Consider the following 14,049-nt stretch of genomic DNA (forward strand, 5'->3'; position numbering starts at 1 on the left):
GCTACAGTAATCAGTAACTCCTCTGAAATACAGTAACATTATATTTGTATTTCTCTTGGCAAGAATCCATTTTGGGTTATTATTTATGTTCGATTTTACTTCTCATTCTAAATTACAGATTACGTGAAAGAGAAATCTGTGCTTGACTACTTTTTTCTATAAAGTGAGAAGCCTCAAATTCTCAATTACTTATTATCTAGTGGGGAAAAGAAGCATTATAAACCTGGAAAATGGGATGAAATAAGAATTAAGTTACTTTCATTCATTTTCTTTTAACATTTAAATGTTCAATTTTAGTTGATGTTTTGAAGACTTAGGTGACTGGAGTATCTCAGGTGGAAAGAATAAAGAAAAAAGGTAAATTCTATTTGATTTCAATTGGGAGCAAACGTCTGATTTTGTACCATAATGTAAACTGACCAAAAGTAGTATGTACATAGTAAGTTCATAAACTGTAGAGTTAGACCTGCATTTAAATCCTGTTCTCCATCTCCCTGATCACTAGAGATGTTACTTATTCTCCAAGCTTCTCATGTAAAATACGAATGATATTCTGCAAAGTATTGTGAAAATTAAATGTAGGCACAGCGTCTAATAAAACATAGATGGCAATACATGTAAGCTCCCTTTTCTCTTCAGAAAAAAGCACCTATTATAATACATGGCAAAAAGACCAGTGAAGGAACTTGTACACTAGAATCTCACACAGCATCGTTTAACAAATTTTTATTGATATTTACCACAGTGAAATTTTACTTGTAGTGAGATTTTACATCATGCTGCAGTAGAAATTTCTAAGGTGAACAAACATCTCTAATTTTTTTTTTTTGTAAACGAACACCACTTTATTGATACCACTCTGTACATAAAAAGTTTATCATTTAGGATAAAGGTTGTTGTGATGTCAACTTGGAATATTTGAAAGCATGAATAGGACTCATTTTTTTAAGACTGATTTTAAAAGTTTGGCCACTGTCTATAAGTAGGAAAAATATATATCTTTTCATTTTCTACTAATTAAGTACCTGAAATGTGTATTATTTTACATTTTGAAAGTGCCATTTAATTTTAACATATGTAAAGCATTACATAGTAGCTGATATAATACCCAATGAATATTCTCTAATATTACTTTATATTATATATTCAGAGGACCATGGGTCCAGTATCTCTGACAATCATAATGATTACAATCATACCTATAGTATTTGGTCTATTAGATATTTTCAAACATTTTACAGTCAACATTTTGTTTCATTATATTAGAGTTTTCTTTTCCATAGATACATACCATTTTTAAATTATAACTTTGGAGCAGTCCGAGTTTCAATGTAAGCATCATACTCCGATAATTTGCCATCCCTGATTTTTTTCCCGATTCTTTTGAAGTCAGTTATATGATATATGTGCTTAAAGTTCCCTCTCATCACATCATGTTAAAATCTACATATGAAATATTCTAATTATACCTATATTTTATCAGCAAAAATATTGTAACTATATTTTCTATGAACTTATTCAGTTTTTAACAATATATTTTTATGCATTTCTAAAACTTTAAACACCCTAAGCATACATTACAAATTCAAAGATTAGTGGAATGATTTAATCAAAGGATTTTAACTCCTCCAGAGATACTCCTAACATTATTCTATATGTGAAATTTATATGATGAAAATTAGTTTTTTTGAGTTTCAGGGCTTTTTCATTCTTCTTAAGGTTCATTTTCTATTATAAGTTGTTTGCCGGCATATATGCACACATTCTATAACTGGAAAAACCACCATTTAATTCTACAATTTATTTTATTCTTCCTGCTTTCCTATCCCCAGCAGAATTTTTTAACTACAGTGTTCTACTTCTTTATCAACTCATCTTAATTCTCCTCCAATCTAACTTTACTCGGCAACACTTTACCTAATCTCACATCTCCAGAGACCCCTTCCCTGGTTCAACCCAAGATCTTAGTTTTCATCCTTCTTTACAACTCTGATGCATCAAACACAACACTAATACCAAAAGAGCAGAACATTTCATTGTATTTACATCTTTCATTGTAGATACATTTACATCTTAGACTGCTTGTTTACCAGATACACAAACTGATCAAATCCTAGCCTTCATTCTCCAGTTGGTAAACTTCCAATCTCTAGCCTACTTTCTCAAACTCTTTAAAACTCTATGTCTTATACATAAGGTATGAACACAAACACCTGAAATTTAGTATACTTAAAAACAGAATTCATCTCTTTTCCAACTAGAAACAATTTTTCTCATATTATGTCCTTGTATATGATACACATTAAATGTTGAATGAAGATTAGAACAGAAAACACAACAAATTTAAGATATTCATCAATTTACAAGCTTTTGGAGAAGATGAATATTTTCATCATATATATATATACAAAATATAATTGCAAACACTTCTAATTTTTGTTATTTTGTTATCTAATCATATTAAGTGAGCATCAATAGTAAAACAGAGTACTAAAATGAATTTAGAAATGTATAACCACTAATTTTGTAAGTACTAGTCAAATGTTAGAGTTTAAGGATAAGTTTATTAACAGTAAATATTTCTTACAAATCCTACACAATTTTTTCCCATTTGCACTACATACATATACTACTTGCTATAAGAAAACTCAGCTAACAAAGAAATAAAAGACTGCCATGTACTCAAACCTGTGACACGTCATTTCTTGGCTGGACTGGTGCATCAGTTTCAGAGTTTGCCTGCGCAGCCTCCTTAGCAAACTGATTCACTGCAGCAGCAACTGTGCCATAATCATGGTTCTCCCCAGAGGATTCTTCTGGATCCACGTGGCCGTTGTGACTTACATCTTCAGCTATGTGTCCCTTTTCTTTCTCATCCTTGCCTAGCTCATTCTTGTCCTTGTTTTGACATTCCTGCTTATTATTTTCACAACAGTCTTGATTAATTTTCTCAATTTCAAGATCTGGTTCATTTTCAAAATTGGAGTTAAAATCTGCCAATGTACCATTAGTTGGCCTAAATGGACTTGATTTACTGTTTGGTCTTGCCTCAGATGTATTTAATTCAGTAGGATGTACAGTATCTTCTGCTTTGTTTTTTTCTTCATTATGGTAATACTGCAGAATATTTCTAGGTACCTGATAATTTAAGTTGTCAGTGGCTACTATTCCCTTCTCATTTTTAATTCTGAGCACTGTCATGGGTTTTCTTTTGTTCCTATGTAAAGTGTTCCTTTTGTGAAAACTATTATGCCTGTATTTATTAACACTGGTAAGCGGAGTTGTGTCACATAACAGATTCTGCTTGAAGCAGAAGAGAAAAAACATGAAAAGAAGAAAAAAGTAACGAAAATACACACACTAAGTGACTTAAATAAGATACAACACACAATTTTACATTAATGACTCTATAAAGAAAAACTAGAAACAGCACACATTTGATGTAAATAATGCTATAACATATTATAACATATTTTCCTATTTTATCTACTTATTTCTTGCCAGGGCAAAACTCATGGCAACTGCATTTAAAATTTCTAGAAATCATTTGTAATGAAGTTTTATGCAAAGCATAGAAATCTTACGTTTACTGTTATTATATAAGTAAGATTAAAGAAAATAATATACATCACTACCTAGTCAAAATAAAAGTTGAACTTATTGCATTAATTTTAAGGACAAGGACCTACAGGTTTTGACCAGATAAAGGTAGAAATTTATTTCATTTCTAAACTTTAAAACAGAAAAATGAAAAGATGTACACTTACTGAAGGCCCAGAATATGTATCCTTTGAACATTGTTTTTCTAAAGCATGAAGTTTTTCTTGGAGGTATCTATTTTGTAAACGTAAATCTTCTATAACAGAATCTCGAGGAAGAGCTTGATGGGTCCTATAAACAATAACCACAGACTCTTTACTACACAAACTTCAATTTTTCCCTGTTTTACTATATTAAGATACAAGAAAGAAAAAATATGTAATGTATTTATTAACACTATATTTACTTTAAATTCTACAAAACTTGCAAACTTTACAATAATTAAATTAGGCCATAACTATATCATAAAAAGATTCTCTATGGATGATTCATTGCAGGGCTTCTTTAAACTATGAGTTAAAAAAGTGTATTTTAACTTATAGAACTACATCAACATTTTTAAAGAACATGCATCTATTTACATGAAATTGTATAAGGTAGCTGAATTAAAATATCCACTCTTTTTTTTTTTCATGGCTTTATTTTGCATTTTTTAAAATTAGAGTTAACATTCAATAATATTTTATATTAGTGGTTAGACATTTATATAATTTATGAAGTGACCCACCCAATAAGTCTAGTACCTACCTGGCACTACACATAGTTATTACAATATTATTGACTACAGTACCTATGCTGTATATTACATCCCTGCGATTATTTTGTAGCTACCAATTTGTACTTCTGAATCCCTTCACCTTTTTCACCCAGTCTCCTAAAACCCTCCCATCTGGTAACCAACCATCAGTTGGTTCTCTGTATCTATGAGTCTGTTTCTGTTTTTGTTGTTTTTTAGAGTCCACATATAAGTGAGATTAAATGGTAAAATACTCATTCTTTTAAAAACATTATATAATAATTTCACTAACATCCATGTGCTTCTCAAGAAGCTCAAAGATTTAAAAAGGCTCTTTCTTGTGACAGATAATAATCTGTCACTTCAAGCCTACACTCATCTATGTGGTCTGCCAGACCTTCTGACAGTTCAACCTAATTGTCCAGAAGTCTTCCTTTACGAGGGCAAATAACACACTCTTACTCATAAATGATTTATTCCTGCCTCTATGTCTCTGCAAGGGTTCTGCTTTCTTGGAATGTCCTTCCTCCTTTCAGTATCTAGATTTGATTCATAAAATTCAGAAATTTACACTTGCACTGACAGAATATGAGTTCAATCTCTTTTATAAAGTCTTTTCCAAATACTTTAGCCCACAAAGATTCACATTATTAGAGGGAAAAAAAGAGCAATTAAACCACTGAAAGAATTAGAAGGTGCAAAACAAATATTTTGATCCCTCTGAAAACTGCAAAGGAGAATAGGAGAAAAGGGTTTAGTTTTGCTCTGAATATATATTTAGACTAAGAAAAAAAAAAAAAGGAGGGAAGGAGCCACCACTAGGATCAGATAGTAACTATATATAAATAGATGTCAAAAGAAAGAAGAATTTTTCAATCATCTTTTTCCATCTCCATCAAGAAAAATTCTGAAGGATTTAAGAAACTGACTTTAAAAGAAAGGAGTTGGAATTTAACTTAGACTCTGATGAGTGTTCCTCTAAAGGAGCTGAGGTTCATATGTTCATATTACATTAATATTGCCACAACAGCATACATTAATAAAGAAGCACTAATGGTAATCTTTGAAAATTAATAGAAAGGAAAACAAACTATAATACATTTAAGAACAGTAAGTTTCCTCATATCCAAATATAATAAGTAGTACCAGATATTGACGATGAACATTAACATTATTACAGATCATTTGTAATCACTTAGAAGAGGAAGAAACAAATTAGGTAAAAATAATCTAATTTATCTACGAAGAAATGAATGAAATAGAAAATTACACAGAATTTAATTGCTATTGTTAGGACATGATTTTATTTTGCTTTGCATGACTATGTCAGAAGACAAAGCTTCGAAAGAGATAGCAAAACAAGAAAATCTCAAAGGCTCTGCTAAAGAAATGACATAGGGGGTTCTGGTTCCAGGTACACTGGACTAAATGCATCCAGTCTTGCCTCTCCCAAATGCATGGAGCATCTACTTGAGGACTCTGAGAAGTAAATAGTTTACAGACTGGGACAAAATACCAGAATCTGAAGTATCACTAAACAGGTGGTGAATTTCTTTTCTTTTCCTCCAGTATTTACTAGCCTGAACACAACATCACTTGAAACATTAAATAAGTATGACTGCTGAGGGAGGAGCTCTAGGAAAGCCTGAAAATTCTAGTATAGAGGGTGCAAATATCCCTCATTATTTTTTTCTTCTGTTGTTTCCATAGCCCAACCCTCAAGCAATCCCATAGGCAGTGTCAGAGACAGCAATGGGAACCCAAAGGAAGCAAAATTTTCAGAGAGGGGAATCATCTTCTCTAACTAGTAGAGCTGTGATTGGTAAGAGTGTAGGGTGAAAGTAGTTTCGCTACTTCCCCTCACCCCTTTTCCACCTTCCTGTTGTTTGCTTGGCTGCAAATGTGTGCAAACATGCTGAAGTGCACAGTATAACAGGGTAGCTAAAGTGTTAGATTTGGTTCAAAGCACCAAAAGGGGAATAGAAAGTATCAGGGATATTGCAGATAGGGAGGAGCTCAAACAACTATAAAGTTGTTTATGAACTTCTGGGCTTACCCTTGAGCTGTGAATGTATGGATCTGATCTTATCAGAATACCAAAGACTCTGAAAACTGAATTAACAGAAAAAACTAATGGCCCACATACCAGACTGTCAGTTGGGAGGTACAAAGACAGAACAGATGTGAATAGTATTGTAAAGGCTTTGAAATAAAACTGATATTGGAATCATAGCCCACAGAAAACAGGTTGGAACTCGAGGACTGAACCTATCCAGACCAACTGCCGGCTAAAACGAAAATATCTATATTTTCCCATAGATTTTAACCAAGATCCAGAGTCATACACCATAATATTCAAAAGTTCAAGAATACAACAGAATTATGTAGCATACAAAGAAAGAGGACTATTTCAACACACATGAAAACGTGATCAACCCAAGCTTAAAATAACACGTTTATTATATCAGTTTCTACGGTCAACCAGTTTTCTCTCATTATAATGGACAGCATATTTTCATATAATACCTTACCTCATATATGATACGTCGTTTTCTAACTCAAGATTTCTCATTTTTAATTCTTCCAACTCTTTTTCTGACTCCAAAGCTCGCACTCCCATAACCTGATTAACAGTCATGCCAGTTGTTTTTAGTTTCTTCTGCAAGGTAAGTTTCTCTTTATCAGCTCTGTGGGATTTAATATAGAAGCATTAAACTATATCATCCACCGTTTGGCTTGTTCAGTTTATTAAATTGCAGCTTACTCATTACAAGACCAATATTCAAAAAATTAGATCATTCTATATTTGCTATGAGCTAACTTATTTGAAAATTATAGGAAACTCCATTTATAAATTGTTAAAATATATTTAAAACACATTTTCAAGAAAGAAAAAAAGGGAATCATAGATAATAAATGATAATTGAAACTAGGAAATTTTTTGTTATCAAGTGTAACAAAATTATGTCTTCCAAGTCAATTAAAGACTTTACACATAATTAATTAGGTTTATATTAAACTTACTTGGCAAAAAGATCCTTCAAAGTATTCAACTGCTTTGTTAGAATATAGACTTCCCCTTCTTTCTCTTTTAACTTGTTTCGAATTCCCTCTATTTTGCTTTGCCATTTTTTACCTTCTTCCCACCTAATTAATTCTTCTCTAGCACTCTGTAAATAATAATAAAGGAGGAAGAAAATTACCAATATTATTTTTAATTCCATTTCAAGAGTTATCAATTACAATTCACTATAACAATGGTTAAACAATATTTCCTAAAAAATCAGTAAATAGGTTCTAACTTCTACAATCTTGAGGCATGCCAAGCTATTAGCAAAAATGCCCTTCAGTTTAAGTATTCTGTATTCTATAACTTGACAAATGGAATTCTGGAAAACAGTTTGGACTAATACCAATACCCTTAAGGAAGACTTTACATTAAGATTTTAATATAGATGTTCACGACTACAGTAAGCTTCTAACAAAGACTCTATATGTATAAATGACCAACCCAATTTTGTCACCCCATAGCAATCTCCTAACATCAGGGACCTTTCAAATCATCAGTATATATTACTTCTCTTAATCAACAGATATTTATTTTGTGCTAACCATGTGACACTAGGAATAAAAGCAATGAATAAACCAAACAGGAAACTCTGTCTTCATGGAATTAGAAGTCTAGTTTATGTTGGCTAGGTGAGTGCATTAGGGAAAGGGAGCACAATATAGACGAAAAACAAGAAAAGAAAAATTATGTTAGCTGGTGATAAGTGTTTGGCAGGTGGGGAGAGAACTAGGGCCTTTCAGAAGTAGGTGTCATGGCTTGCTATAATTGAGATAAAGTGCCTAAGGAAAGTACAGAACAATCCATGTACTGAACAACTTTCAAATTGTTACTAGACATTCATATAGCTAAAAATTCTGTTCATAATTATTTGAGCAAAGAACTTATATCTTCATTCCACCAAGCAATATTTTAATGGTTTTACTATATATACTAAATTTTCTAGGAAACAACAGCCATATATAAAGAAAGTCTATAGAGATCATTTTGCTGAAAACTGTACTAACAATTGTTTACCATTTTGGAAATCAAATGACAAATGGCAATCCCTTGTGACATATGAGCTGCCAATAGAATACATTTGTATCAGCCTATATTTGTAGATCTGAAATCACATTACCATTACCTAAAGGTGTAAGGACAAGACTACTTCATATGTGTAGTCATGCCAGTGCATTTATATGTTAAAATATGAAAAACATATGTATTATTTTTATAAATTATTTTCCTTTTATGTTTCTCCTTTATATTTCATTTAGGGCACTTACAATGTCATTTTTGAAATTATGCATGTAGGTACTAATTTATATTAACAATGACTTTCATTTGGAATAGTAAAGGGGACATTATGAAATATTATATTTACTATAAAAAAAGAATGCTGGGGCTGAAAGGGTTAAAAACCATAATTTAAAGTCAAATACCCAGCTTAAAGTCAAATGCCAACTAAGATAAGTTGCCCTATCAAAATTATCTTTTCTACTAGGTAATTTTTTACTTTTTATTTAGTTCAGCTAACAAATATCCTTTAAAAACATGTAAAAACTTCAGTGTTTGATAGTCATTAACTTCTTTTTCTCTGAAATATATACAAGAAATTTTGTGTACCTCCAGGAAGATATCAGTTGGAGGAATAAGGTATGTGAGTAAATAATTCTGCAGCATACAAGGCTCTGTAGGGATTAAGCAATCCTACTCCACCTGACACTACTCTCTGAAGGACTTAGGGGAAAAAAGCTGAAGTAATTTAAAAATTAACAAGAGCAACAAAGACAACAAAGACAAAGACTAAGGGTCTGTTCTAGATGGGAGAAAAGGGGGAGGAGAGAGGATGGGGAGAAAAGTTCTCTTTTCTTATTTTCTGTACCAATATCCTCTTATGCATCAGTTTCAGAATAATGTTATTACATTTTAAAATTTTCATTCATTCAACAAATATTCAGCATCTGCCACGTGCCAAGGACTGTTCTAGGTGCTGAGGACACAACAGTAAATAACACAGGCAGAGTTCCTGCCATCAAAGCTTACAGTCCAAAAGATGAACACACAGCTAAGTAAATCTCTAGTATGTCAGATACACAGTGATAAGTGCTATGGAGAAAAGTAAAGCTGCATAAGGAAAATAGAACTGCAAGGCATGAGGGTGGGTTTTGTTATATAAATAGGTTACAAACATTGTTTACAGAGAAAAAGGTGTTGAAACTTCAATACAAAAGCATTCTTCGGGTATAAAAACATTCATATATTAGAAGTGCTCAGCACTGTGGAATCTGAAAGAATATTCTCACTAGATTCTTGGATATAGATTTTAATATTAGTGGAACCCTCTGTGTTCTCTTTTTCTAGTTAGTAATGATACTGCACACTGGTATGGATTTGATGGCTTACAAAATGATGGCTTACAAAAGACTTTCACATATTATTATATTTCATTATGAAAATAATCTTGAGAAACTGGCAATGCAAACAGTATTATCTATTTTAAGCAGAAATAAGTGAAGCACGGATGTTAGGAGTCCAGGCAAAGCTACACGGCTATTGATGTATTCTGATAGGAGTCAGGTTAGGAACCGGTATCCAAGGATTAGACATCTGCCCAAGTATAGAGGCAGCAAAGAGAGCAATCTAGAAGAGTAAAGACATTGTGATCTTGCAGTTTTCCCAATGAAGCTTCTGACAACAAGTATGCTGTGGTTCTATGTATATTAATGCAAACATCTTAACCAAAATCATATTGACACTGATGAATTCTCACAGGGAAAACATTTTTTTGTAATATATTGTTAAAACATTTAACCTTATTACCTATTTTCTATATGATGTCATTGTTAGTATATTGGGACAGAATGGATTTTTGTATATTGATTTTGTATCTTGCGAATTTACTGCATTTTCAAAATATACTACACAAAGCAAAAATAATCAAAATATCATGGCACTGGAAGAAAAACAGACACACAGACCGATGAGACAGAACTGAACCCACATATACATGGGCAAATAATTTTTGAAAAAGAAGCCAAAAACATAAAATGGAGGGAAAAAAAGGCCTTTCAATAAATGCTGCTGGGAAAACTGGAAAGCCACCTGCAAAAGAATGAAACTAGATTGCTATCTGTCGCCATACACCAAAATTAACTCAAAATGGATCAAAGACTTAAATATAAAACCTGAAACAATAAACTGCATAGAAGAAAATATAGGTACTAAACTCATGGACTTTGAATTTAGAATAGATTTGTTAAATTTGACCTCAAAGGCAAGGGAAGTAAAAGCAAAAATAAATGAATGGGATATATCAAACTAAACTATATCAAACTAAAAAGCTTCTGTACAGCAAAAGAAACCATCAACAAGACAAAGAAGCAACCAAGAGAATATATTTGCAAACAACACCTCTATAAGGGGCTAATATTCAAAATATATAAAGAACTCATACAACTCAACAAGAAAAAAACAATCTAATTACAGAGGCAGTGAGAAACATGAAAAAAAATGGGCAGAGGACCCAAACAGACACTTCTCTCAAGAAGACATGAAAATGGCGAACAGACTATGAAGAGATGCTCCACTTCACTAGCTATAAGGGAAATGAAAATCAAAACCACAATGAGATATCACCTCATATTTGTAAGAATGGCTATTATCAACAAAATAACTAATAACAAGTGTTGGACAGGTTGTGGGGAAAAAGGAACTCTTACACATTGCTGGTGGGAATGTAAATTGGTACAGACACTATGGAAAATAGTATGGAAGTTCCTCAAAAAATTAAGAAATAGAATTACCATATGACCCAGCAATCCCTCTTCTGGGTATCTACCCAAAAAATTTGAAAACATCTACCCATAAAGATATATGCACTCTTACGTTCACTGTAGCATTATTCACAGTGGCCAAGACATGGAAACTGGTGTCCTTTTATCAAAATGGATAAAGAAGCTGTGGTACTTATATACAATGGACTATTACTCAGCTATAAGAAAAGATGAAATACTGCCATTTGCGACAACATGGATGGATCTGACATTATCATGTTAAGTGAAATAAGTCAGACAGAAAAGGCTGGGAACCATATGATTTCACTCATATGTGAAACACAAAATTGAAAGCAATAAATGAATAAGACAAACAAAGAAAAACTTACAGATACAGACAACAATTTAGTGGTTACCATAGGGAAAGAGGGCACAGAGGGGAGGTAGATAAGGGCAAAGAGGATCAAATATATGGTGACAGAAGGAGATTTGATTTTGGGTGGTGAACACACAATGCAATATAAAGATGATGTATTACTGAATTGGACTCTTGAAACCTACATAATTTTATAAACCACTGTAATCCCAATAAATTTAATAATAAAAGAGAGTTACATTACAGGTGTCTCCACAAGTATAGTAAATACTTAAAGAACAGAAACTTCTCTTAGACTTATGTACCTTACCCAGCATCATTTATAGTTATTAGGTCCTCAAATTAATATAGTATATTAGCTATTCATCGATTACATATTTAACTTAGTCCATATGAGTATGTTTCTTCACATACCTTCTCTTTAACAGGCTTTATTTCAACCTCATCCACCTTTCTTTCTAGTTGACTTTCCAGCTTTTTAATTTTCTTTTGGAGTTCTTCAATTAAACTTTGTTTATTATCTACCAGAGGTCTGCCCTGAAAAATAAGATGTATTTGAACATTTTATAAGTAAAAATGTATCAAACAAAATACACAACAAATATGCCATTCACAGAAATTTTCTGACTTTACAGCTTACTATACTTTCCAAATATAGTGGAAACACTACTGATATATAACATGGAAGCTGCTTCTGCATTTTAGTAAGATATGCTACCCTAAAATTACAAATATAATAGAGATCATTGAAGAAATTAGCTACATTAATCAAGGTGTTGTGAAAGCTAATTTCAACAAATTATATAAAATTAAAAAGTAGGAATCAACTGCTATCTATATACTATAAATCAAAGACATGAGACCACAATTAAATATAAAATTACCTGTAATCCACTGGTTAGTCTTTTAATTTGCCTTTTCAGTTCATCATTCTCTTGATCGATTCCATCTTTCTCTCTAAGCATTTTATTATAGGCTTTTTGTTTCTTTTGTAGTTCATTGGTTAAGTCATTCAAATTATCAGTTAGTGAATTTTCTCTGTTTTTACTTGTTTTAAGAGCTTCTTTCAATTTTAAAAGATTTTCATTTAAATCTTCAATTTGTGACTGATATAAGATAAAGAAACGTTTAATTCATAAATCATCACCAAGTATCAATGATAAAAGCAATATAATATGAAAATATACCATTAAACTTAAGAAAGTTTTAATCCAAATGTTGAAGTACACAAGAAAAAAAAATGACAAACTACATATATTTTCCATCTTCATTTCCAATGAACCAAGTCTACTTTGAGGAAAAAAAATAAAACAAAACAGTCTGAAGTGGTTCATCTTGAACAAACACCAAGAACCAAAATTTTATAAAATAAGTAAATGTTTCATTATGGCTGAAACAAGTACATATCAATGTATACAATAATGTTTTAAACTCTGTGAGAGTAGTGTAAAAATCTCTGATTCGAATCTACTTTGTAAAGACAAGGCATGAAAGGGTAACTTGTAATACTAGACAGTATACCTAAAAAAGTATATACAGAAAGGAGTTCCTAGCTGTCCTATACAGTAACAGTGATGGAGATACTGGCAACATAATATATGTTTTGCTGAATAAATTATTACAGGCCAAAAGTATTACTAATAACACTAATAGGAAATTAGCATTATAATGCTATTAGAAGAAAAGCAAACTTTCCTGGAGAAGTCAGAAAAGGCTTTGAGAAAAAGAACGTGAATGTGACGAATTCAGAAGAGAATTTCAGGCAAACAGAAAAGTATTAAAAAAGACATCAACAAAAGATTATTCCTTTATATTTATATATTTATTACTTAATGGACTTTTAACATCAACTATATTCATAATTTTGATAGGTACAATGGGAGATTTTTAAAAATCTGAGTAAAATCAAGTCCTCATACAGTTAAATGGCAGTGAAGGGCATATACAAATTAACCAAGAGTAAATAAAAATTACAAACAAAAACAACAGGTAAAAAGATTTTTCATTTTACCTAGAATTTGAAAATCATTATGAAATATATTTTTTTGGAAAAAAAGTTTAAATTGCCAACACTAACAATCGTGTAAGAAAATGATAAAATACACTGCCAAAATACGATAACTTAAAAAAAAAGACTTCAGAGGTAGGCAGAGCCAGGCAGCTCTATATATTAAATATCAAGGACTATATAATTTCCATAAACTATTTCAGGGAGTAAAAAGGGAATGGTAATTAATTCAGATCATGAACTAGCAAAGACTAGATAGAAAATTCTGATATGGCAAAAGAAAGAAAACTAAACAAAAAACATTCTACACACTTATCTCACTTATCTATAAAAAGTAAAAATCATAAGTAAAATGTTTCTTAAATTTAATTATGTTAGGAAGAGTAGTCTATAATGGCCTATCCTCTGCAAATAAAGGTTATTATCAGCGTAGAACATTGAGACACTATTGTCCCCCGCTTCGCCCCCCCGCCAAAAGAGTGGATTCTCTTCCAATGGAATTAT

At 31.7% G+C, this 14,049-nt stretch overlaps 1 protein-coding gene across 16 annotated transcripts in view; it reads right to left on the minus strand.

The window, feature by feature from the left end:
- CEP290 (centrosomal protein 290) overlaps positions 1 to 14,049 on the minus strand; it is an 86,960-nt gene that overhangs the window by 12,748 nt on the left and 60,163 nt on the right. For 14 of the 16 annotated variants that reach the window (XM_039869000.1, XM_039868995.1, XM_039868999.1 and 11 more), the window contains 5 exons: positions 12,422 to 12,643; positions 11,952 to 12,074; positions 7,361 to 7,506; positions 6,868 to 7,023; positions 3,768 to 3,891 (listed from right to left, as the gene is read on the minus strand). In XM_039869000.1, the coding sequence (XP_039724934.1) occupies positions 3,768 to 3,891; positions 6,868 to 7,023; positions 7,361 to 7,506; positions 11,952 to 12,074; positions 12,422 to 12,643 (771 nt within the window). Of the gene's footprint in view, positions 1 to 710; positions 3,304 to 3,767; positions 3,892 to 6,867; positions 7,024 to 7,360; positions 7,507 to 11,951; positions 12,075 to 12,421; positions 12,644 to 14,049 lie in introns of those variants that run through there. The other 2 variants (XM_039869003.1, XM_039869002.1) reach the window with 2 other exon arrangements.

This window comes from Pteropus medius, unplaced genomic scaffold (assembly GCF_902729225.1).
Source record: "Pteropus medius unplaced genomic scaffold, Ma_sr-lr_union100, whole genome shotgun sequence".
NCBI classification, from domain to species: Eukaryota; Metazoa; Chordata; class Mammalia; order Chiroptera; family Pteropodidae; genus Pteropus; species Pteropus medius.